Below are 27,220 nucleotides of genomic sequence, written 5' to 3'. Positions count from 1 at the left end.
TTATTTAATTGTTCTCTTATCTGATTAGGCAATATTTGATATTGTATTAATTTCGGAATTAATTTAGAGTTAATTTCGAAATTAAATATTATTAACTAAACCTATATAGCATCCTATATATTTGATATGAGGAGCTAGGGTTTAAGAGAGAGAGAACTGACAGATAAGAGACGGCCTAAGAGAGGAGAGAGGACGGATTTTGAAAACCCTAGACGGACATAGGTGCTAGCACGCCGTTCGAGGTTGAGGGCTACTCGTGTGGATACCGGTAGAGGAAGCCGACCGGAGTTGTCGACTTCGAACGACAAAGGAGGCGAGCAGAAGCATCCTGAACGGCCGAATCATCGAGTCACCAGGAAATCGAACACCGAAGGTAATGCTTCTTACTACCTAACTTAAACGCGATCGATAGATCCGGGCAAGGGGTTGAAAGTCTTAAAATTTCGAGTTGTTTTTTCCGCTGCGCGTCGTCTTTCAATTCCCTTCAATTAAAATCATAATTGATAACAAAATGCCAAGCATTAAGAGTATGAAGACTTAAAATCCATGATTGAAACACTTGAATGGCTTCCTTTAAAAATATCACATAGTACATTTGTCTGCGTGATTCAACATGGAGAAAAACACAAAGGTTCTGTTTTAACTCAATTAGCAATGAATTTGACTAACCTCTTCCGAAGACAATGCCAGTGACGGTGCATGCAGAAATGAGAGAAAAAGTTGGTGGTTATTAGACATATTCTTGATGTCAGTATACAGAAATTGAAAGGCACTCAAAAATTAGAAAAGAGCCAAAAAAGCATGAATGGGTTTAACTTTATGACTCTCAGAAAACTGTAAAATGAATCTTGTTTTAAAAACAAAAAAAGACAACACTGACTTACATTTCCAAATATACTAACAGTAGATGTTCTCAGCCTCATTTGCTTGATCATTCTACTGGGATCCCTCATATAAGTAGCAACTTGGTGGCTTATATCCTATGATGGACATGTTAAAAGTAAAACAGCCTGCCTATCACACAACAGAATCCTCAGTGAAGTTAGAAAGCCAAACCTAATTAAAAGCCAATAATTTGCCTTTAAAGGCAGCAGCACCAATTGTCACTTGCAGCATCCTCTACCGTTTGTTGATCGACCTATCTCTGAAAGGTGCCAATCTACAAAATGCAATTATGAATAACATCAATTAGGTCATAGTGTCTATCTAATCAATTTTATGCACATGCATATAAATATAAGAAATCTAAAATGTCAAAAGGCACAGTTGGAACTCAAAATCTTAAGTTGTTAGGTAAAGACCAATAATAGCCTTTATTAATATAAGTGCAAAAACTGGAAAAAGAAAAAGGTCACATTATTTTCTTTTGAAATTTAATATGAAGTAGATCACTCCATCAATCCAAAAGGTCTAGATAGTAGTGAAGATCCATGATTTAGGGGTGCTTACATGTTGTGTTAGTTTTGTGTGCCATATCCCCCCCGGGGATTTTCTGGGGGGCGGGTGCTTAGCACAACAAAAAGTAAAAAAAAAGAAAAAAAAAAAAAGCACACCAAATACATAACAAGGTAAGTTTCAAATATTACTGCCGCAGGTAGGGTTCAAGTGAAAAAACTTAGAAGCCTGAATGATGATGTGTTGTGAGGAAATGAACATCTAGCAAAATAAGAGTACACTAAGAAGATGATGATGAAAAATACCTCTTATGCATTTAAGAAATCTATGACCACTCTTCATCAAAATTGTCATCCAAATTCTTAAAAATGTCTAAATGTTCTGGTGATCTTTCTGAATCTTTTAGAAGATAAAACTAACTCATGTTAGTTCAGAACACCATCCAAGCATATATGCGACAGAATAGAAGTTATAGCACATCCCAAAAGAATAAAAATAAAAATCCTTTCAACAACATGCACATACAAGAGACAAGGCATCTATTTCCATTAGTGCAAAATATTGCCCTTTCGCTTTATTGACCAACAGAGAAGGATATGTTAATGTTGCAGTTAAATTACAAGGGAAAACAAAGGACAACAAAAAAGAAATCAATGACCATATGAGACTTGGGCAATAGATGGATTCCGGGCAAGTAGGGCCTAATATAAGGAGAAAATTATCAGTGCATAAGAAAATTAGAGAAGTAAAGACATAATATTATAGATAAATATAGTTTCTGTTGGCATGAAATGTAAGGGAACAGTTCTACATTTTCTTCTATATCTAGACCCCTTGTAGTTCCAATATAGAATCTAATGTCTCCTTGGAGGAGGTCATAAGATCTGAATATGCTACACTAACACCCTTATCAGAACCATACAATGAAGACCTGAATGGCTCCTGCAAAAAGTTCATCTCTTTGGCACAAAATTCTTTTGTGATAAATAAAAAGTCATAGTAATCTTTCAAGTGCAATAGGAAAATACTTGGGGTAACCTATTTGAACTTGAGTATGGCTTCTGAAGTAAGACTCTAAGCTCAAGGATCTTGTACTAGAGTGCCTTCAGGAAAAACAGACATAATATGATTACAAACTAAGCAAAGGAGGGAAAACGTCCATTGAACTATATACAAATTATGGTAACAACTATAACTGAAAGCACTTAGAAAAGAAATAATAATAAAAAATTCCATGCTACTATAATAAGGAAGAAATGGGTCGTTCAAAATAACAATTTAAAAAAAGGAAATGGATCCAGAAAAAGATTTAGTAGTTGGAAAATAATTAATCATTACTCAATAAAATAATTTATATCAATTTAAAAATCAAATATATGTACGTGTGTCAAGGTATGAGTTAGTTAACGTTATACCTTCTGGTTTTTCACAGCTTGACCTTTAAGGAGATCTTCATCTTTATGACGCTTCAAACTCTTTAAGGTATCTCTAAAGGTAGAAAAAGAATTTTACATGCATAAGAATTTATACACTCTTAAAGATAAAAAATAGGAACAACAAAAAGAACCATCATGACCAGAGTCTAATATAGAGATTACTATTGCTTAGAAGGAATACTAATGCATCATTAGGTTACCCCCTAACAAAAATTTCTCACATGCAAAATCATCAATTGGGTTTGCTCTGTCTCACAATCGTAAATATGGGGAAAAAACACTTTTTGCCAAAAAGATACATTTTCAAATAACACCATAAAAACACCAAAGCAAGTGAGTTAAAGTTGGAGCATTGGAGTTCAGGAAAAAGGAGTAAAGGGATCGCTTACTGTAGGAAAATGGGCCTGTCCACCCTTGGTGGATTGGGCCCAAGCCCATTAACTTTGGGGGCTCTAATGCAAATAACATAACCTATGGGTCTCAAATGGTGATTTGCAATATTTCTTAAAACTATGGATAACGACAGACGGGTGCGGAAGTTTTTCTTTAAGATAAAAGAATCAGTTTTGTGAAACTGATTTTTTAACTGGCTCGTCTTTCCTTCCCGCGGGTGCTCTCTCTTCTGACTCCCAAGAAAAAAACCATAGTGCATTTGCTGTGAGCATCAATATCGATTCCATTACCGTGATCGGCATTCCGTGCGTGGCTATCTGAAATTGCTCGACACTTCAGGTATGCCCGAACTCCATGATTAGCATCAGAGCATGGTTATTTCTTCCGCTGTTCATTTCTTTTCTGCCATTCTGTGTTTTTCATTTTTTTCTTCTCCCCTTGTGCCTTACGGTTTGGCACTTCTTCATATTTGCTCTCAAATATTAAGCAAATCCTCTTTTATATTCAATATGATAGTTGTTTATGATGATTCTGTGTTATTTATTGCTTCTTTTGCTTCCATGAACGTCAGATGTTTGAACCTTTTTTTTTTTGTTGTCTCCAACAATTATATGATAGTAGCTTGCATGGGAGATAACCGAAAACAATAAAAACCATCCGAAAAATGGTAAAAACGTAGGTTTGGAAGCATGAAATTCATAACCAGTACAGTTCGTTCTTGAGCCATTAGAGTTTTCGTTTCTGGGTGTCTGAAAAATGAAGTTTTTAGGCTTCAAAAATTATCCCATTGCGTAGAGCTTGGAAAAATGAAGAAAATGACACCAAGAACGCGAAGAACGGACGGAGGACGGAGGAGATATAGGGGAGAGAATAATCCGGGTCCGACGGACCCGACCCGCGACGGAACCCGGGTCGGTCAGACCCGGCTGGAGGTTGAAGACAACCTCCAGCCCCCCCAAACGACGTCGTTTTGACGTCGTCCAAAAAAAAAACACGCGGGGCGGCTGAGTCGATTGGGTTGGCTTGGTCCGGATCCGGATAGGACCGGACCAAGCCCAACCCAAAAAAAAAAGGATAATAATAGTAATAATTTTAAAAAATATATATTTTTTGCCAGAATTGCCACGGGGCGCGTTCCGCCACGTGGCGCACCTCTTCGACACGTGGACACCACCACCTGAAAGGTGGTGGCGCGTGCAAGCCGCCGACACGGCACGTGTCCTCGGCGGCCAGCTTTGTGGCGGCGCGTGACGTACACGCGCCGACAGCGAGAGTGGGCGAAGATTTTTTTTAATTTTTCGCTAATTCTTCCTTCTAGGGGCACGTGTAGGCGCGTGAATGGTCCAATTGGGGTGTGGTTTGTCTCTAAAAATCCCTAAAATTAGGATCTTCATTTTAATATATAATTTGGTAGCTTTAGAGACAATTTAGGATCCATTTATGAGTATTTTAGTGCGTTTTCTAGTGTTTTTATGTGGATAAAAATTCCAGAATATTCAAAATAATTTATATTATTTTGTTCTAGGTGAAAATGGAGCAAGAGGCTTCTAGTAGCACTGAAAATACCGATCATAGTTCATTGGAATATTCATTCTCAGGTGATGGAATTCCAGGATATGAACCTGAGAATGAGGATCCTGAGGAGGACCCTAAAGAGGTTCCTCAAGAAGACCCAGAGGAGTTAGTGGATTCCGAACCTGAGTCGGAAACTATGTTCCCCACTGAACCCCTCCCTATCGCACCTCAATTAGTCTATAAAGATTCACGGGATCTCCCTAATGAAATTGAAGTTGAGGAAGGAGAAGAGGTGAACCCACCTTTGACCCCCGCGTTAGCTATGAGTATAGCTGAAGAGATGCAGCTAAACTAACAAACATAAAAGGCATCAATGGCGTGCTCGCTAGCTACGTCCATTACATGACCGATAAGAAGAATACCGAATTCTACCTTAGAGTCATAATGGAGTACATAAGAGCAATAAGGGTTAGAGGCGGACCAAAAGGCAAACCCATAAGAAAGTCTTAATGGATTTGGGCCATAGAGCTAGTGTCCTTCTTTATGAAAAAAACGTGAAAACTTAGAAGCCCAGAAAAGCAATGCTTGATTACCTTTATGTTCATATCAAATGATGTAATATTTGTATTTGTCTTAAGTTTGTGGTTTCATACATTGTAAACAGACTAAATATGCTATTTCATTTAATGAAATTACTTGAATTATTGTTGTATGATTATTTGTGAATATCATTTGTATGCCTTTTATAAGTGGGAGCTTTTAGAAGATAAGACTTCTGAGAGTCATAATTTTTTTTGAAGTGCTTATATAAAATCCTTGATAGGAAATAATGTTTGTTGCTTGTATCTGTGTGATGGGAGGTACAAACGTATGCTCTTGATCATGGATCTTGCAACATCATTACTTTCTGATCAAGGATGATATAAGTACAAGACATTGTATACTTCGCTGTGCTATATATAACTAAGATGTTCTATGGTACGTCTCTTTTAGAGAGAACGTAGAATAATGTGGGATAAATTTGCTTCAGAACTGAAAATGGCAACCAAGAACATAATTGTTGAGCTTAATAAGGGAGAAAAGCTCAACGGGGATAACTGAGACATATGGCACCGAAAGGTTCAATACATCTTGGAGGAACAAGATGCGGTTGAACCTTTAACCACTGCAATGGTCGAACCTGAAGTTGGGAATACGGCCCAACATAGGAGAGACCAAGAGGCTTACATAGTGTGGAAGAAGAAAAATAGCATAGCAAGAATTACGCTTCTGAGTGCCATGGCTGATGACATTATGTGCGAGTTTGAGAGGCACAAAACTACACAGGCTATGTAGATAGCGTTAAAGGACAAGTTTGGTGGTACTTCTACCACTAAACTTAGAAGGTTGACGATTAAGTTCGACACCTATAAGCTCAAGCCAAACAATCCAATGAAACAACATTTGAGAGAGATGGCCAACATGATCAGAGAACTTAAGGAAGCAGGCCATGTCCTGTCTGATGAACAGCAAGTGCAGGCTGTTATCAATCGCTTCCTGCTAGCTGGGAACACATGAAAGTCAACCTGACCCATAATGAAAACATCGTTACTTTTAACGATGTAGCCAAACACTTGGAGCTGGAGGATGAACGTTTAGAGGCTTACAAGACCTCTGGACAAGCTTATTACACCGAGGATGCCGGTACTTCCCAATCAAGGCCCGATTCCAAGAAGGGCAAGAAGTTTCAAAAGAAAGGGAAGAAGGGTGGTCCTCAATCCAAAAAAGGAAAGAAGCAATTCAAGAAGAAGGGAAAGAAAGGTGGGAAGAAGAAGCTAGACCTGAAGAAGGTCAAATGCTTCGCCTGCCAGAGAATGGGTCATTTCGCACGTGACTGTTCAAAACAGGCTGAGAGCGAAAAAGGTATTAGTGGATTATGTGAATTCACATGTTTCATATGTTTCTAGTACTGTTTTTCTAACAGAACCTGTTTCTTCTTCTTGGATTATAGACTCAGGCTCCATAGACCACGTAACCAGGGATCGAGGATCCTTTATCGAGTACCGTTGGTTGCCGTATCAAAGCAAGTGGCTTTACGTTGGGAACAACACGAGGATCGAGGTTAAAGGTTTGGGCACCTGCAAATTTACTTTGCGTGGTGGGAAGACCTTGATACTCCATGATGTACTTTATGCTCCTGACATCTGGCGGAACTTGGTTTCTATATTGTGTCTATTAGAATTTGGGTTTAATGTAAACTTTCATGGTAAAGTTGCAGACATTTTTAGCAACTCTATTCTTTATGGTTCAGCTTTCCTGTTTAAGAAGTTCTTTGTTTTAGATATTGTTGGTGATTTCAATAGTAATGAATGCTTTGCTGTTTCTTCGAATAACATTGACATAAACACCTGGCATGCTAGACTAGGACACATTAATCAAAATAGAATGATTAAACTAGCAAAAAAAGGATTGTTGGGTGCCATTCCCAATATGAAAATGTCACTATGTGAGAACTGTCTAGCTGGTAAGGCAACAAGAAAGCCTTTCGGTAAGGGAAAAAGGGTTGAAACTCCATTGCAATTAATCCATTCTGATATTTGCGGTCCAATGAGTGTGAGGGCAAGACACGGAGCTTGGTATTTTATTACCTTTATTGACCGTTTTTCACGTTATGGTCATGTCTATTTGATCTCGCATAAGTCTGAAGCTCTTGAGTGTTTTAGACGATATATAAATAAGGTAGAGAATTAAATGGATAGTAAAATTAAAGCGTTACGAACTGATCGAGGTCATGAATATTTATTGATCAATTCAAACAGCTCTGTGAAGAAAAGGGGATAATCAGACAACTGACTATCCCTGGCACTCCACAACAAAATGGAGTTGCTGAAAGAAGAAACAGAACTCTTTTAGACATGGTTAGGTCAATGATGGCTCAAGCAAACCTGCCAATTTCTTATTGGGGTGATGCTTTGTTAACGGCAACCTTCATACTTAACCGTGTACCCTCAAAATCAGTCGCTTCCATACCTTACGAGTTATGGACAAAACGAAAACCAGATCTAAGCATCTTGAGACCCTGGGGGTCAGCGGCATATACCCATGATGCTTCTCATAAGCATGGGAAGTTGGGTCCCCGAGGAAAGAAATGTATCTTCATAAGGTAGTCTGAGCAATCAAAGGGATACATTTTCATAGGTGAAAACGAAGATGGAACCGTGACTGAAATAGAGTCAAGGGATGTAACATTCATTGAGACTGAATTTCCTAATAAAGGAGATGTTGACCGTACCGTTTCTCTTTATGAGACACAGGAACAAGATAGTACAGAACAAATTGACAAACTAGAATCGTCTAGGTGTGTCAATCTGAGTGGGAGCCAAGAAAGGTCAACACCAAGACCTGAACAAAGAAAGAAAGATAAGCAAATAGCTCCCGTCAGAAGGAGTAACAGGGAAAGTGTTCCCAAAAGACGCTTTCAAATAGAAGACGAATCTCTCTTAGTTACTCCAGAAGGGGATGATGAGCCCCGTTCTGTACGAGAAGCCTTATCAGGTCATGCGAAAGATGAATGGATGAAAGCTATGGAAGAAGAAATGGACTTAATGAACAAGAACCAAGTTTGGGTGTTAGTTGATCTTCCAAAAGGGCGTAAAGCCATTGGGAACAAGTGGGTTCTCAAAATTAAAAGAAAAGTGGATGGATCAATTGACAAATACAAGGCTCGATTAGTGGCAAAGGGGTACACGTAACAGGAAGGAATAGATTATGAAGATACGTTCTCACCTGTTGTGCATTTCAATTCTATTAGACTTATTTTGGCAATAGTAAACAGTTTAGATCTAGAATTACATCAGATGGATGTAAAAACCGCATTTCTGAATGGTGATCTGGATGAAGAAATCTATATGGAACAACCATTAGGTTTCATTGAAAAAGGAAAAGAAAATAAAGTTTGTAAACTCAAAAGGTCCATTTATGGATTGAAGCAGTCATCCAGACAGTGGTATTTGAGGTTTCACAAAGCGATAACCTCATATGACTTCCAAATGATAGAGGAAGACCACTGCGTCTACATTAAGCGGTTTGAGGGTAATTTTATCATATTATCCTTATATGTAGACGATATTCTATTAGCTGGAAATAGTCTAGATTCGGTGGTGGCTATTAAAGAATGGCTTTCGTCGAATTTTGAAATGAAAGACATGGGTGAAGCAGAGTATATACTTGGAGTTAAGATCCAAAGAAATCGCTCAAAACGAATCCTCTCTCTTTCACAAGAGAATTATATCAACAAGATTCTTGAACGATTTAACATGAAAGACTGCAATCCCATGAGTACACCCGTTGCCACTGGAGTGGCTTTGAGTTCTGACATGTGTCCCAAAACCGAGTCTGACAAAAAGAAAATGGAAAGAGTTCCATATGCCAGTGCTGTTGGCAGTCTGATGTATGCAATGATGTGTATAAGACCAAACATCTGTTATGTAGTAGGACTGGTGAGCAGATTCCAGTCTAACCCCGGTGAAAAGCATTGGAAAGCAGTGAAGAGGATCTTGAGATACTTAAAGGGAACTTCTAATTATGCACTGTGCTACGAAGGAGGTGACCTACGTCTTGTTGGGTACTCCGATGCTGATGTAGGCGGAGATGAAGAAGAACGAAGGTCAACTTCAGGTTATACCTTCTTGCTCAACAATGGCGCCATATGTTGGAGTAGCAAGAAGCAAATGTGCATTGCCTTACATTCAATGGAAGCTGAGTTTGTGGCATGCACTGCAGCAGTGCAAGAGGCTTTATGGCTGAAGAGATTTATAGAACACCTTGGATTTGGAAACGAGAGTACCAATCCGGTGATGGTATACTGTGACAATACTACAGCCATAGCCTATACTAAAGATCCTAAGTATCACAGCAAAACCAAGCATATTGACATCAAGTATAATTTTGTTAGAGATTACATAGCACAAAAGATTGTTACTGTACAATATATTTCAACCAAATGTATGGTAGCAGATCCTTTGACAAAGCCAATAGGTGAAAGAGTTTTTAAAGAACATGTACAAGCCCTTGGCATACATAAAGTGTAATATGAATGCTTCATTAATGAAATTATATTTCGTTATCACTTTATGTGTCTGTCCGAAAGTATACAATGTCTAGTATGTCGTACAGGTTAAAAAGGTTGGCTTTCTCACACAGGCAACCGCCTTTGACACTCAGGTGGAGTGAACAAAGATGAGACATTTGTGTTCACCAGTAAAGCAGCAATGAATGCTGATATGGTAGAGAAGAAACACAAACTTTATGTCGCTTTGATTAAAGTGTAGCAAGTCAAGATGAGATCCACGTTGATAAAGCTGGATCGAAGTTTGGAATCCCACTTCCATAATACCTGTAGCCAGACAACAAACTCTTCAACGTTGACGTCATAACAATGAGCAGAGTTGAAGAATTCGGGTTTAGATACTGAGTGTATCTGGACCTAAGTCTGTACGGTGTTAATAATAAATCTAAATCGACATACGCTCTTATAGTAAAAGAGTAACACCGTAGCATGTGTTTCATACCACATGTGCTGAGAGAACCACAAAAGGGAAGCAAGAGAAAGATCCCTGCTTCATTGCTGTGTGAGTCCCAGGGAGGAATTATCCTCCTATTGGTGTCCTTTGACTTTGACAATATCATGAAGATATGTTTCAGTGACTACTACTTTGGCATATGTCCTATAGTCATGATTGATGCGATCTAAGGTAGTATGCCAAGAAAGTGACTGATTCATTTCAAAGTGATATTTGGGCGAAAGGAAGATTGACTGTGATATACACACCTATGCTTGTGTCTATGACATGTCCCTTATGACATTTTGTGGTCGTAAGTGTGGATACTAGACATAAGAGAAAGGTAATCTGAGTCAACTATTGACTCGAGAGGGATTAGATTTACCATGAAAAAGTGTATATAAGTAAATCTAGGACATCTGAGGCATAATTTTAAAATTCACGCTACACGAAAGGAGAAGGTAACTTATGCTGGTCCTACAAAAGGATTTCTAGTACAGGCACCTAAATGAAGACGTCATGCCCACGCGGTCACGGCAAAGCACTAAGTATGAAACTGAAGGGAGACGGAGAGATGAGACCCATGACACCTAATCCACCAAGTGTGAGTGGGAGATGTAGGAAAATGGGCCTGTCCACCCTTGGTGGATTGGGCCCAAGCCCATTAACTTTGGGGGCTCTAATGCAAATAACATAACCTATGGGGTCTCAAATGGTGATTTGCAATATTTCTTAAAACTATGGATAACGACAAACGGGTGCGAAAGTTTTTCTTTAAGATAAAAGAATCAGTTTTGTGAAACTCATTTTTTAACTGGCTCGTCTTTCCTTCCCACGGGTGCTCTCTCTTCTGACTCCCAAGAAAAAAACCATAGTGCATTTGCTGTGAGCATCAATACCGATTCCATTACAGTCATCGGCATTCCGTGCGTGGCTATCTGAAATTGCTCGACACTTCAGGTATGCCCGAACTTCATGACTTACACATAATAATTGGAAGCCAGTTCCAAAGAATTTGCAGGGAAAGAGAAAAACAGGCACATTCTTTGGAAGAAAGAAGAAAATAGTGCTGCCAACATAGAAGAAATTTATGTCACTGTGCCACGTGCCATAGCACACTCTACAAATGTAGCTAATAGCCATGTCATAGACATGCATATATTGTTAAATCCAAAACAACCTTCATTTTCTTTTTGAAATGGCAATTCTTCACAAGGTCCAGCTGATTTCTGTGTGTGTAGTTTTTCTCTCTAGTTTTTTGGGTATTACATGGCAATAGTAATAGCTAGTTAGTTGTAACAGAAGAGTTATCACTCTATTAGTCTGTTAAACCAGAGCAAGCATGAGAGAATCAATATAAGTATTCCACATGTACTCGTTCTAAGGTGGGGAATAAGAAATTACTACATTCTATCTCTACTTTTTTCTCTTCGATACCATTGATGCAGGTAGAACAAGGAAAGTAATAGAGAAACTATATTTGAATTCCAAGACACCTCATGCATGCACTATTATCCTCTACGGATACTAATAACCTTCTCTAACTAACTAACAATTCTCTTAACTAACTCTAATTTTAATAATTACCATGTAACAAGGGGTGTAATATAAGATTAAAGTTTAAAGTTTAAACAAACAACAAAAGACCATCAAGACTAGTAAACAATACAGCACATAAAAATAACAACTACAAAGAAAAGTCTCCCACATATTAACTTCATTGAGAAACTTCAATCTAGCAATATAAGTCATGTCACATCCATAAAGATGGAAATCTTACTGCTCTTGCTTATAGAGTTCCCTATACTCTTTCTCAAGCTGTTCCATCTCATCATTATTCCATTTATCTTCCTCTACTGTATCATCTTCTTCATCATAGGTTCCCTCCTCGTCATCTTCATCCTCCACCTCATCATCATCATAATCCTCTGCATCAGACTCCACCTACATCAAAATATAATCCTCAATCACCCAAAAAGAAATCATAAATATTACATTGGAAGATGATGAAACTCCCAGCAAATACTTGCCTGTTCATTCTCAATATCACTGTAGTCATCCCAATCAATGTCATTGTTTTGCGATTCTCTAGATCTCTTGCCAGATAAACCCATCTTAAACCTAAATGGAAAAAATCTGACATCAACCAAACACATACATTAAAGAAAAAACTAGTAATTCAACCATGTACTCGTTATAGAGACACTCACAAGTCCCAAAATTACACCAAGTACTAAATAATGCCCTTTCCAAAATTGTTATAGCTTTTTCACAAGTCCACAAAAAGGACAAAGCAATAACTAAAACTATTAAAGCCTTTCATGCTGGGTTCCTATCCTAACAACAAGTTTGCAATGGTATTTTACTTCAATACAGTCGTTCCAATTACAGCAAAATTGTAAGAACAATTTTTTTCCATAAACATAATCAATATATAGTTTCCCTATACTTGCTTCCGGGCTTATTCTCAAGTAGTAGCGGTTAACTCCATAAAAGAGCTTACATATGAATATTATACCTACTAGTATGGATACAAACCTATTTGAAAGACCGAAAGAAAGCTGGGGAGTTAGCTTAAGAAGTGAGGCTATGGGTGACTGCCCCATGACAAAGAAGCAATTTCCCGGCCAGTAGTAGAGAGAGAGAGGCATCGTGCGTGACTGTGTGAGTGAGTGAGTATGAAGTCCTTAGGCAGAGGGGAAGCGAGGATGAGAGATCAATAAGTGACTGGTAGAGGACGAGAGTTGAGAGCGAGAGGCATTGTCGCCACCTAAGGGCCTGTTTGATTTGAGGGGAGGGTAGGGAAGGGAGGGGAGGGTGGGGGATGGAAGGGGAGGGTGGGTTTTATCCTCACCTTATTTGGTTTGATTAAAAAGAAAGGGAGAAGAGGATATTTAATGATCCCTTGTTTGGTTCAAGGAGGGGAAGGGAGGGATAGTAATAATCAATTTACCATTTTACCCTTACATATTAGTTTATATTTTTTATTGATATATTATATAAATTAATTTACATCTTAATTTAAATTATATAATTTAATGAAAATTCAGTCTTATCATGTTAATATGTGCATTAAAAAATTGGTACAGTAATTTTTTATCCTAATTAATATAATAATATATTTAAAATAATCAAATTAACAAATTTTATATGCTCTAAGAAAAATGAAATTTTATTCTCTTTAGGCTATCCTTTTTTTCAGCTTTAAAATATATTTAATAAATAATATATTTATTAAAAAACAATTAATTTTATAATATTATAATTTTTTATTTAAATAATTTTTTATAATATATTTTTTAATTATAATAATTCTGAAGATACTATAACATTAGGTTAGCAATGCCTGAGATATCGTATTATATAGACACATGTATTGTGCACTTGCTAACTATTTTTGTCTTATCTTTTTATCATCACGTGAATTAAGAAACAAACCATACCCCCTGCTGGGAAGGTAAAGCCAAAGAGCAAGTATTAGTTTGAGGTTGAAGCAAGAAATTACAGTCACATGGATGCAACCATTGCTTTAATGCTCATAGAAGCTGTATTGATTTTGCTGGCTATACTAATTTATAAAGCTGTCAGATTAATCTCTCCACTTCATACTATCCGTCCTATTTCTATTCATGAGAGGTAACATCTTCTATAGCAATTCCTCTTTGTTCCGTTTGCTGATAGCCCAATATTAATTTATGATTTCTTTCCATCTGTAGTTCTAAAGATGATGTTGATTCGATTCCCATGGTTTGCTCTCCTTCTAATATCATTGTTGCTCCTCCTACAACCAATTATGACGTCTTTCTTAGCTTTAGAGGGAAAGACACTCATGACAGTTTCTCAAGTTATCTCTATGAAGCACTTTGCGATGCAAACCTTCAAACTTTTATGGGTCACAAGCTCCACAAAGGAGACCATATCTCACCCGTTCTTTTGAAAACAATAGAGGAATCAGAGATATCTTTGATTATTTTCTCCAAAGATTATGCATCTTCAACATGTTGTATGGACGAGCTTGTTCATATTATGAGCTGTAGGGATAAATACCAAAGAGTTGTCATCCCTATTTTCTATGACATAGATCCATCAAATGTTCGCAAACAAAATGGAAGTTTTGGAGATGGATTTGCTAAGATTAAGCAGAGATTTAGCCACAACCAAGAAAAAGTGCAAAATTGGACAAATGCTTTGATCCAATCAACAAATCTCTCTGGGTGGGATTCAAAGAATATCAGGTAGTTTCTACTCATTCTGCACTTATACCTTCTTTCTTTGGGCATTAAAGATGATTGTTCTTTTAATTTATGTATGTGCTAGGCCTGAATCCAAACTTATTAAGAAGATTGTCAAAGATATTTTGAGCAAATTGAATGGCAAGTCGTCCTTTCATTTTGAAGGATTAGTTGGGATTGATCATCATATTCAGAAGATTGAAGAGCTATTGGGTAAAGCTCGCATTGTGGGAATATGGGGTATGGGTGGTATAGGTAAGAGTACTCTTGCTAGAGTTGTATTCCACGAGTTGAAAGCACAGTTTGAAGCTTTCTCCTTTGTGGAAGATGTAAGGGAACAACTAGCAATAATTGGGTTTGACAGGTTACAAAAAGAATGTCTCAAAGAATTAATAAAAGATAAGGACATTAATGTCTTTGATATAGAATCCTCTTTTGTGAGAAGTAGGCTTCAACGCAGAAAAGTTCTTCTGATACTTGATGATGTGGACAATTCACTACCGGTTGAAGATTTAACTGAAATGTATCGTTGGTTTGGAGAAGGAAGTTGAATTATTATCACATCAAGGGACATGCAAGTACTTCATAATGCTTTTGCATTTTCAACATACTCTATTTCAAGATTAAATTTACATGATGCCTTTCATCTCTTTAGTTTGAAAGCATTCAAGCAAAATGAGCCACCTAAAAGTTATATGGAATTATCAGAATCAGTAGTGGATTATTGTCAAGGAAATCCATTGGCCCTTGTAATGTTGGGTTCTTTTCTTCAAGGTAGAGGAAAAGAGGAGTGGGAAAGTTTTTTGGAAAAAACAAAAGAAGCACCACCCAAGTACATTATTGATGTTCTGAAATTGAGTTTTGATAGACTTGATGAGCGCCAAAAGAATATGTTTCTTGACATAGCATTTTTCATCAAGGAAAGAGTTGAAGTTTCTTTGACCCTAATAAGACAATTATATGGCTCTTCTGTAGATATTGACATAAATGTTCTTAAAGAGAGAGCCCTCACTTCATTGGATCATAACGGCTATATTGAGATGCATGATCTTGTGAGGGACATGGGTGTTGAAATTGCTAGAGAACAGTCATTCTCCAATCCTAAAGGCCCTGTTCGACTGCAAAGTTATAAGGACATTTATGATTTTTTCATTAGTAACAAGGTACTAATTTAATCTATCTATTCTTTTTTTGTAATCTCATTTTCCATGATATTTTGGTAAATTTTTATGTTATAATAGTTGTTTTTTTTTCCCCCTTGACGTGCTTACTAGGTGACTAAGTCAATCCAATGCTTGTCATTGGACATGAGCAAGATAAAAAGGATTCCATTGACAGCTAATGACCTTCGAAAGATGCATAATTTAATATTTCTAAAAATTTATTGGTCTGATTGGAGAGAGCCTTCAAAGTTGATTATTGGTAAGGATATGAGTTATCTTCCAGATGAAATAATTCAGGGTTGTTAGTTGGAAGAATATCCTTTACCATCTGTGCCGTTAAGCTTCTATGAGGGGAATCTTGCTGAGCTTCAAATTCCTAATGGTCATATCAGGCAACTTGGGAAAGGCCATCAAGTATGTATCATTTTCTTTATCTAATTCTAAACACCTCTTTGAACTTTTGTTTTAGATATCTCAGCCATCAAACATTGACCAAATGAACGGTTGATATTTGAGTGCACCCCCTCAATTTGGAGAAATTACATGTTAGCTGTGAGAATTTCAGCATATTGCCCTCGTTAGCCCTAAGATTGCGCAACCCCTATACATATACATATCCGGACCCAAGTTTACCAATCACCAATTTTTCCAGCTTTATAGACCTTTTTTTTTTCCTTTCCTTAAATCCAGTGCTCTTCTGAATGCATTGACTTATTTCCTTTAAAGTCTCCTGTTTTTAATTGTCATGAGTGAAATTCATGGTTAAATTGTGTAATTATCTAACGTAACATATTGCTTATTTTTTCAGCATTTTCCAAATTTAAAGAAGATCGACATAAGCTGCTCAAAATATCTCACGGTACTCAAAGATCTGTCTAAGACCCCGAATCTTGAATGCTTAAAAGCTGATGGCTGTGTAAGTTTGGATCAAATCCATTCTTCAAACTGTCCTAGTCAAGCTTACCGATTTATGTCTTGAGATATGATGGGCCAGAGCGAATAAACATTGGTGGTACTGTTAAAGGGAGAAAGAAGTTGATCAGGGTTAGTGAATGTGCGTGATTATTTGGATCTTCACAAGTTGTCATTCAATAAAGTGACACAATGAAGATGTTTGTGTCAGGAGGGATCATCTCTGGCGTTTGATTTGAACGAGTGTCAGAAAGTGGCGTGGTGGTACCATTAAGAAGAGAAGTGGGTAATGATAATGAGGAGAGGATGAGATTGGAAGTTGAAGACGACGAGTTAATGGCACAAGCGGAGTGTTGTACAGGTAACACTAATGCTAGTGTATTAGCACTTGTTCCATTATTGGAAACGCAAGAGGTTACATTATTCTACAAGTTTCAATTTTGAAAAGCAAAAAGATTCAACCTCTCGTAGATCTAAAACTGCGTTTGGACATTACAGAGTCCCATATGAGTAATTATTGTGGTTGCTTCTCTTACTCTGCTTCTCATAGATCAACCTCAAACCTCCCAGGCTCCCCTGCTTTATTGATGACCCTCTCTCTCGCCCTTATACTCCGATTGTAGCAATGAAAGTACTCTTCTAGTCTTGAATGTTGAGACTTAATTAATTAATTTGAGTAGATTAAGGATATTAGTTAAATTAGTTAATATGATATGTTTTTTCTAAAATACCTTAAGTATCATTCTTAATTTTTTTTTCCCTTTGCGCTCACCATATTGGTTAACAAGGGTCCTAATTTTAAGTTTTTTTAAATATAACTTTTTAGGTATAATCAATGTATCTTTTTTTAAAATTGTTTAATAAAAGTCTAAATTACATGTTGTAATTTTAATATTTAAAGAAACGTTGTCCGTTGCATTTAATTGAAAGTAGGAATAAAGCAAAATAATTTTTACATATCACATATTTTTTACTGGTTTTTTAGTCTATATGTTTTTTTTTTTAAAATTAAGACTAGGGGACGGAGAGAATATCAAATATAAAACACTGCTAGTTGCTTTTTCACATTTATTTCAATAAATAAGAGGTGAAAATGAAACAAATGAATCAAAATTAGTGTACAAAGAATTTTCATTAAGTGCTATATGCATACGCATGTGTGAGCATAACTTACCGTTATTTGAAGCACAATGGGAAAATAAAAAACAAATAATTTTTTGCTTTTATGATTATATTCTAAATATCTGCGCATGCATGTAGGTATACGCATCAATGTCTCTGTGTATATATGATTGTTGAGAAATTCATATATTACGGGAAAAACATGAATTGTAAGAAATTTTGAATAAAATGGATATAGCGGTGTTAATTTGGATAAAAGTTGATATATTTAATTGTTCTATGGTATTTATGGTCTTTTTTCAGGTAATGATATTTGTGTTTCCCTTGATTTGATATTATTACCAGGGGATTGAGGCAATTCGATGCATGTCATTGGATGCAAGCAAGATAAAAAGCATCGCATTGAGGACAAGTCATTTTCAAAGGATGTATGATTTAATATTCCTTGATGTTTACAAGTCTGATCAAAGAAAGCCTTCAAAGTTGAATATTTGTGAAGAGTTGGTTTATCTTTCAGAAGAATTAAGGTTTCTTTATTGGGAAGAATATCCATTGCCATCTGTGCCATTACAATTTTGTGCTGAGAATCTCATTGAACTTGATTTGAGACGGAGTAATATCCAACAGCTTTGTGATGGCAATCAGGTACATACGCATTGTTTTTTCAAATGTATGTCATAATGTTTTTGTTGGTGTATGTGATTGTAAGACGTGGCATCAAACATTTACCAAAATAATTGACAATGCAAACATTTAATTGTTTTTGTGTTGAGAATCTTATTGAACTTAATTTGCCCAAGAGTAATATTCATTAGCTTTGGGATGGAGATCAGGCACATATAGTTTCTGATATGTCATAATTGTTTGTTCTTGTGATTATAAGAAACACTTACTAAAATAATTCACAATGCAAATGTTTGCTCTGTTACTATCTTTAAACTGATAGTTGAGTAGTAATTGTACCATTTGGGGGGGGGTCCAACTATTCTTGTAATGGGCATTGGAAAAATTGTTGAGTAAATTGTACGTACGTGTACTTATGTAATTTATTTAACAATATTGCTTTGTTTTTCTTTTTTTCAGCAATTTCCAAATCTAAGGAAAATAAATCTAATAGGTTCAAAAAATCTCAGGGCACTCCCAGATTTGTCTCAAGCCCCTAATGTTAAATAATGGCATCTTAATTGTTGTATGAATTTAGATCAAATCCATTCTTCAACTGTCCTGGAAAAGGATGTCAATTTATTTATACAAGATTGTGGGCCAATGCAGATAAATAGTGGGGGCACTATGAACGGGAGAAGTTCATCAGGGTTAGTGATTGTGTACAATTATTTGGATGTTCCCAATTTGACATTCAATAAAGTGACAATGAAGGTGTTGGTATGTGGCAAGATGATGTGTGGTGTTGGATTTAAGCATGTGAGAATGCCATTGGGAGAGACGGCAGAATTCATGAGAATGGGAATACAAAGTTTGGCGACTTTACTTCTATTTGTGAGGGTAGTTGAATGGTTAGAGAGTCCAATTGAGTTTGGGCATGATTTCAAGCAACATCATACCTATCATGTTTGTCATGCATACATTGGTCCTTTAAGCTGGAATGACTTCAGGCTTTATGTAAAGGTGAGGGGTGATGGAGAAGAAAGGGGTGTGGAAGATGATGAAGAAAAGGATGAGGATGATACAGAAATTATTAGTGAGAATGAAAGAGAAATAAGTAGTAAAGGTGATCAAGTAGCAGAGACAACATTATTATTAATGGAAGATGAACAAGAAGGGGCCGATGAGGATGATAGTAAGAGGGACGATACATTATTAACAACACTACTTATTCCTAACAGCATCCCTCACTGGTTATTGTTGGTTCGACTGACATTAAAAGAGAGTGATATTATTATTGGGAATAATAATACAGGTTGTAGCATCATCCCTCAAGCTTCAATAATCCTCAAATCACTCAATGAAGATTGCAGAAGGAGGATTCAGCATCTCTTAGCTGTACAACTCTCTTCCCCAACATTCTCCCCGTTACCTCATCATTATTTTGGAGTCCTTTATAACTACTCGAAGAGGACGCCTCACGGTCTTCGTTTTTCTTATTTCAGCAGAGCATACCGGTCAAATGATCATGAATTGGTTGTTTACTTTACGGGGAAACCCTTTTGATATTAATTATCATTTAAATTTCTCAAGCCATATAATTATTATTTGAATCAGTCTCATTTATTTTTTTATTGCATATTAATATTATGTTTTAATGAAATATTAATTTTTTCGTTTTTTTCTATATGTAATTCACGGAGGGCCTCCTCACCACTTAAAAATTGTTAATCTTATCTTGGTTTGACAATAACCACATCTGTTGTGTGTGTTATTCTCCATGTGATGTGAGTATAATAACTAGCTCGACAAACAATTTTCTTACTAAGCAATTTTATTATAGGAAAGTAGAATGATTACTTCTAAATTAACTCAACTTGTAAATGTTCAAATGCTATGATATTTAAATTGTAAAGTACATTAAAATAAAATATATTTCTTATCACCAAAAATACATATATTTGTTTGACCGGCCACTGATCAATGTCGTCAATGATCGAGTCATGATTGATCAATCATTCCAAGCTTATCAACGTCGTTAAAAGGCACTGTGGCCATTTGCACCTTTTTTTTAAAAAAAAAATCTATTTATACTTGGTTTTTTCACCTGAGATGTGATGGGAAATTTCCCTTCACATGATGTGACATCAAAGATATATATTTTTTTAAAATGTGATTCATGGAGTGCTTCCTCACAACTTTGAAAAATACAAATTATTAATCTTAAAGTTGCTTTGTTCTTCTTCTTTTTTTGTTGCTTTTCGCGTGTGTATTTTGTATAACTTATTTATAAATAAGTGGAGAAATAATTTTTCACTATGAAACAATTTTCTTGGGATTATTCATTATTTACCATATATAGAGTATCATATAACTTGTACTAAAAAAAGCATATATAATCTGGTTGCAGAAAATAAATTTTACTAAATTAAACTATAACAGAAAAGAGTACTATAACTCATATTTTATTACAATAAATCGTTAACTTCATGAAAAGTCATTATTTTTTTCACATCAAAAACCACACGTCTTTATTAATTAGCTTTGTCTGGTTGAATGACAATGGAAGAGTGGAAAATTTAATAAGTTTGGTTTTCTTATGAAAATAAAGCGGGGTTGAAAGATTTTAATTAATGTTTCTTCTCTCTTACTTTTATATCTTCTCTCTGTTAACGAAGGCACAGTGATATATATCATTTTGCAACAATGACAAGGTAATAGTTTTTTTTTTTTAAATACTCACACACTGCACATGCATACTCTCACGTGTTTTCATGCTAAAAATTTAATATTGGAAAAAAGTACAAATTACGAAATTTGAACATAAAAAGAAAATTTTTAAAAATGTTACATATGCCGAGGGTTTTATATGCACTAGTTTTTCCTTAGGAAGCAGCAATTATATGAAATATTACCTTTGATCCTTAATATAACACTCAATTAATTAATTTAAGAAAATTAAAGAAATTACTAAATTACTTTAAAATATTTATGTTTATCATTTTTCTTCAAATTAATTTGCCTCACTTACGAATTGATATATAATCTAATGATACATATAAATATTTTAAAGAGATCATGTAATATATACTATAATTAAGTAATTTAGTAAATTTTTTAACTTCTCCAAACTAATGAATTGGATCTTATATTAAGAACCAGAAATAATATAAACTATGCATATAAGCCCATTCGTGTGATTGTCCTCGCTGGCCTGCGTGTGTTTTTGTTTTGTCCAAATTATTATTTGTTGGAAGATAATTTAATTTTATATTAATTATCTTATCACTTTTAACATATTGCTAGTTTTCCCCCCCCCCATAATTTGATCAGTAGGGGCATGAGGCAATTCAATGATTATCATTAGACATGAGCAAGATAGAGATGATTACATTAGCATTTATTTATTTTCTATATTTTTAATTATGGCTTGCCAAACACACCCTAGACGAACCTCTGGAATTGTTTTTTTCTAAAGACGGAAACATCAGCTGCGTTGTAGGGACCCACTTTCCATTTTTAGAAAGTCAGGGGCCTACTCATCGTTTTGGCGCATTCTATTCAATTTGTCTTTTGTCCTCGCTGCCTGCGTGTGTTTTGTTTCGTCCAAATTATTATTTGTTGGAAGATAATTTAATTTTATATTAATTATCTTATCACTTTTAACATATTGCTAGTTTTCCCCCCCCCATAATTTGATCAGTAGGGGCATGAGGCAATTCAATGATTATCATTAGACATGAGCAAGATAGAGATGATTACATTAGCAATTATTAATTTTCAGAAGATTTATAATTTAAAATTAGCTAGGACTTTTGTGATATGCGTTACTCCTATTTTAGAAGTTAAAATTAGTCCACGAAGAATTTTCATTAAGCGATATGCCTACGCACGTGTGAGCATAACTTAATGTTATTTGAAACAAAAAATGTGAAAATTGACAACAAATATAATATATGGAGGAGCACTGTACGTCTTCCGCTGAAAGTTTCGTATCCTTTAATTCTAGTGCTTGAGAGTCAGGGGATGCTCCTTTCTTTATGTCTTGTAATTAGTCTTGTCGTTAGTCTTCAGCTCAAGCGTTTGTTTAATTAAAAGTTTATGCAAGCCAAGTGTTTTAACTGAATTTTTGCTTTTATAATTATAGGAATGTCTGGATAGGAACAAAATCATAGTTTTAAAAATGATTTTATGGTATACAAAATAAATATGTGAAGGAATTTATCTCGATTTGTGAAAAATATTTTTGAGGAGCACTTTTAGAGCTTCCCCAACACCCCTTATATTATAAATATCTGCCCATGCATATAATTAAAATTTCATGACTTCAGCCTTGTTGTGGCGGTGAGGGGTGGGTGACGGAGGATTCAGCCTCCCTTAGGTGTAAAACTCTCTTCAATGCGTGATCATTCTTTCTCTGGACATGACGCCACAAGATTCTCATTAGATTAAAGGTCTGTTTGGATCAGCGATTGAAAAAGTAGCTTATTGTCAATTTAGCTTATACAAAAATGAAGTTGGGTAAGAGTTAAATTGGATAAGCTGAATTGTGTTTGGATTGGAGTTCAGAAAAATTAGTTTGTAAAAGTAAAATTAGTAAAAAGTTGTTTGGATTATGATTGAATAAAAGTAAGTTTAGTTGTAAAATTACCAAAATGGGTATGAGTTTTAATAAATAATAAAACATCATTAAAAAATAATTTTACATCATACAATGAATTTAATATAATTTAATATAAAGAATTGCAATTTAACGAGTGAATTAAATTTTAAAAATTTAGAAAAATTATAAAAAATATTTTAAATATAAAATGAACATGTAAAAAAAAGAATTGACAATTTGAAAACTTTAGAAAAATCATAAGAAATATTTTAAATATAAAATGAAAATAATTTTCAAAAGAAGGGGGAAAATTATGACAGGAAGCACTGAAGAATAAGCTCCCTCCTATTTAAACACACGTATATGAACACAGCGGCTAAAATGTTATTTGTTGTTATTATTACTCTCTCACCAACATTTGTTTGTTTATGATCACCCAGATAGATAGATATATATATATATATATATTAAAAAAGGGGATGGGGAGAATTTGACAAGGGAGCAGCATAAATAAGAGAGATATTTGATATTTTGATGGGAAGATGTTATTGATTTGAAGGAAGGGTTGTGGGGGAAAAGGAGCGGTGGGGGAAATGGAGGGAAGGGAATGGACGTGAAGGCACGTGCCATAAGAGTAGGTTGGGTGGATGGCGGTGCGTGTTGCTTTCGCACTGGTAAAGTTGCCGCGTGGGGGGTAAGTACTGGGCCTACAGGTGGAAATAAGCTCTTCATATTTCAAAATAAACTCCCTCCTCTGGCTTATTCCCAACGTACATTCAGTCAGCTTAAAATAAAATTCAATAAGCTCAATACAGAATATGCCCTCCCAAACAATCCCAAAAAATTTAGTTAGGCTTATCTTGAATTTAAGTCACGTTTGAGCCAGCCAGGCACTAAAAAAGTTAAGTGTAACAATGATTATCTCCAACCTATTATTAACTTTTTTAAACTCAAAATTTAATAATACTAATCATGATAAAAAAAATCTTAATATAATCTTTAAAAAGGCTACTATGGTTAGAAAAAAAAATGTTTTGATTTGCCAAAAATGTTAATCATAATAAAAAAAGACTTGAACTAATTATTCAAAATATTTATCATGATTATAAGAGTTTTACTAAATAAATTGTATGAAAATCGTAATCAATAATATTTCACAATAACTGGGCCTTAGGCTTTGCAAAGCCCAGAACGTCACAATTCATCTCTAAACTCATAACATGATATTTTCTGAATAAAATTCGTTCAAACCAATAATAATCAACTACTTTTAAAAGTTATTGTGGGTTCACAACTCACAAACACAAGCAACCCAACAACAAAAGTAACTAAGATCATAAGTCTTAGATAAATCAAAGTATACAAAAAGAGTTATATGTGGCAATATACAATACTCATCACATGACAAAAAGGAGGCTATACAAGATAAACTTGATAGCTAAGCCTCCGTCGCCTTCCCTGACAGACTAGCCCTAGAACTATTACTAAAAATATTAAACCACGGGGTGAGACAAAAGCCTCACAATAACCAACAATCCTACTCATCAGGCATATAAGTACGTGCTTGAGAGGTGTCAAGTGGAACAGTTACAAAAATCATAACATTACAATTGTGACATGGTTATATATATACATATCAAAATACAATATCTCACTCTTAATTCCACCTTATTTCCTCACACCTTATTTCCTTTAACTAAACCCATGGGCTAGTATTGTCCCATGTGACTGGTAGCTCAACATAATAAGCTCACCAATCAAGTGATGTGAACAGACCAAAATCCACAGAACACAAGATCGGACCATGGATTCCCCCTTTAGTCTACTAGCGAGGTGTCATATGTCCTACAACACATGAAAGGGCCAAATAATCAACCAGTGTACATCTGACATCCTCCCATCTTATTACCCCTATAATATGTATAAAATTCATCTCCTTATTCGCCCTATAATATGTCTCCCACCAATCAAGGTCTACCATCCCCTCTTGTGCTTATACTCATGAGATTTATAAAATAATCATTTACCAAGAACATAATAACTTTCACATTTACCAAAATCGAGATTTCAAAATTTCAATAATCAACATCAATCCTCAAAACCATTTCTCAATAAATTCTTGTTCCACATGACAAATTTATATCAATATTTCATAACTATTTTTCAATAACATGAAGTATCTCAAGACAATTTCAACAATAATGCTTTTCATTGCTCAAATCATAATCCAATGGCATTTCAAGAATCTCATGTAATTCGAAATCACTCACAAACATCGTATAAGCATACATAATAAGTGGAAAGTGGTTACCTTTCACCAAGGCTATAAAAAAAATTACCACAAAGTCAACCCCATGCTCAAACCAATAATCTAATAATTAATCTACACAATTAATATAACCACAAATTAATATGAGCTAATTAATTAAGCTTATATATATTTGCTAAACTTCTAATTTAATTTAATTTAATATTTATTCTAAATTCCCACAAATCTCATAACCTAAAATTAAGTATTTTAGAAATAACTTATAATTCTCTAACAAGCCAGATTATTTATTTATATCCTCTGAATTATTTAATCTAATAAAAAGAATTCTCCAAAATTCTCAAATATGAAATTATTATATTTTAAATTCTAAAAATCCTATTTCAAGTCTAAATCTCAAAACCAAATCATCAAAAATTTAATAGTATATCAAATATTTATAAATAAATAATCTAATCAAAATTTTAATAGTATAACCATCGGATTTCTTTTTTCTTCACAAATAATAAACTCTTTAGCTAAAATAATTATTTTAAAATCTCCAGTCACCAATAAATAAAACTAAACCGATTAAAATCTTAATAATATATCAAACAACCCAAATAAATTATTTAACTTAATTTTGATACGTACAAATATGATATATCTCAAATAGTAGATTTCTCAGCTAAATAAATTAATTTAAATATTAAAAAATTACAAATGGGAAAATCTAAAACCGATAAAAATGATCTACTATAATAGATCTACAATACTGTGGTTAATACTCATCAAAACTCAAAATTTATCCCATATATAAGTCTCAAAATTTTCTCTAATCACTATAATAATATTGCTATTAGAAAGCTTAAAATATATAAGAAATATTTATGAAAAAGTTTGATAAAAAATAATTTTATGTATCTAAATTATCTTCAAAGTTTGTCTTCTTCTTTACAAGAACCGCAACCTGCTCTTCCTATCTCTCTCTTTCTCTCCTGCTCTCTTGCACACGGGGAAACTGAAAGTGTGGGGGTATGTTTTCATACCCGTCACACATTTATTAGGGGCTCCCCCTAATAAATTCTTCCTCCCATAAAATATTATTATTTTATTATGATAATAAAATATTATTATATTATATTATATTTTTTTCTCTTTTTTTACTTTGTCTTCTTTTTTTTTTAAATCTTAAAATAAAATTTAGGATATTACATTAAGTAAGCTAGATAATTATAAAAAATATAACATATTTTTTCTAAAATATCATACTTATTTTTCTTAATATCCTTCCTCCCTTTTCTATTTGATTATGGTTGAAAAAGTATCAATAAGGATAATTTTGAAAAAATTGATAAATATAAGAAATATGTCTTATATTTAGGACCATATCATCAACATAATAATTAAGTTCTATATTAAAGACCACAGAGTATTATTTAAGTTTCTCAGGTCAAAAAATATTATTTAAACCTGTTTCATTTATTTTTTATTGTATACTAATATTATGGTTTTTATGAAATATTAATTTTTCTTTTTTTTTTTTCCTTTTCGTATGTAAATCACGGAGGGCCTCCTCATAATTTTGTAAAATAAATTTTGTATGGCTTTATAATAACTACTCTATTGTCATTTCTAGGGGTGTGCATGGCCAGGACAGGGCAGGATCTTTGCCGAATGCTCAGCCCAAAGGATGAACAGGCTACAAAATGCAGCCCACTGCCCCGCCCTGCCCAATAGAAGCCTAAGCTATTTTGGGCTGAGCTATTATGAGCTAGGCAGACGGGCTTTTCTTGCCCAAATTTACAACTTGAATCATGAAGCTGTTGTATGTCTCAACAGATATCAATGTTTAAGAATTTAATAATATCCTACTCATTCCCCTGATTGGCTCAGAGCTATGGCCATGGCTGCATTGGCTCGACCACCCTTTGTTTTTGGGACTGACATTTTGTCTTCCGATATCTTAACTGCGTACCAAAAAATTTGGAAGAGTTCTCATGGTTTAATTTGTTATGTGTATTCTTCTCGAGTGTAAAACCCTTTTAATTTTAATTT

General features: G+C 34.8%; 1 protein-coding gene, 1 long non-coding RNA gene and 1 pseudogene across 3 annotated transcripts; 2 read left to right on the top strand and 1 right to left on the bottom strand.

Moving 5' to 3' along the window:
• Positions 1-1,720: 1,720 nt before the first annotated feature.
• On the bottom strand, positions 1,721-12,938 carry LOC114718890 (putative uncharacterized protein DDB_G0270496; annotated as a pseudogene).
• A 654-nt stretch (positions 12,939-13,592) lies between these two features.
• LOC114718881 (TMV resistance protein N-like) lies at positions 13,593-15,956 on the top strand. Of its 2 annotated transcripts, XM_028904331.1 has the most exons (5): positions 13,593-13,614; positions 13,710-13,915; positions 13,996-14,514; positions 14,597-15,674; positions 15,786-15,956. In XM_028904331.1, the coding sequence occupies exons 2-4, from the start codon at positions 13,791-13,793 to the stop codon at positions 15,060-15,062; spliced, it is 1,110 nt and encodes a 369-aa protein (XP_028760164.1). In that variant the 5' UTR covers positions 13,593-13,614; positions 13,710-13,790; the 3' UTR covers positions 15,063-15,674; positions 15,786-15,956. The 2 variants fall into 2 exon arrangements, with proteins under 2 accessions (XP_028760164.1, XP_028760163.1); XM_028904330.1 differs by having other exon boundaries at positions 13,600-13,915.
• A 593-nt stretch (positions 15,957-16,549) lies between these two features.
• Positions 16,550-17,128, top strand: LOC114718885 (uncharacterized). The gene is made up of 2 exons (XR_003737860.1): positions 16,550-16,718; positions 16,798-17,128. It is a non-coding gene; the product is annotated as an uncharacterized LOC114718885 (long non-coding RNA).
• Positions 17,129-27,220: the final 10,092 nt, after the last annotated feature.

This window comes from Neltuma alba, unplaced genomic scaffold (genome assembly GCF_004799145.2).
Source record: "Neltuma alba isolate B1F8T4 unplaced genomic scaffold, ASM479914v2 tig00011875_pilon, whole genome shotgun sequence".
Lineage (NCBI taxonomy): Eukaryota > Viridiplantae > Streptophyta > Magnoliopsida > Fabales > Fabaceae > Neltuma > Neltuma alba.
Note: the sequence above shows the minus strand (reverse complement) of the source record. Positions and strands in the feature narration are given on the sequence as shown.

Coding starts and splice junctions, on each gene's coding strand:
- LOC114718881 (XM_028904331.1), top strand. CDS start 13,791: ATGGATGCAACCATTGCTTTAATGCTCATAGAAGCTGTATTGATTTTG. Junction 13,916..13,995: donor CCTATTTCTATTCATGAGAG/GTAACATCTTCT, acceptor TTCCATCTGTAG/TTCTAAAGATGATGTTGATT. Junction 14,515..14,596: donor TGGGATTCAAAGAATATCAG/GTAGTTTCTACT, acceptor TGTATGTGCTAG/GCCTGAATCCAAACTTATTA.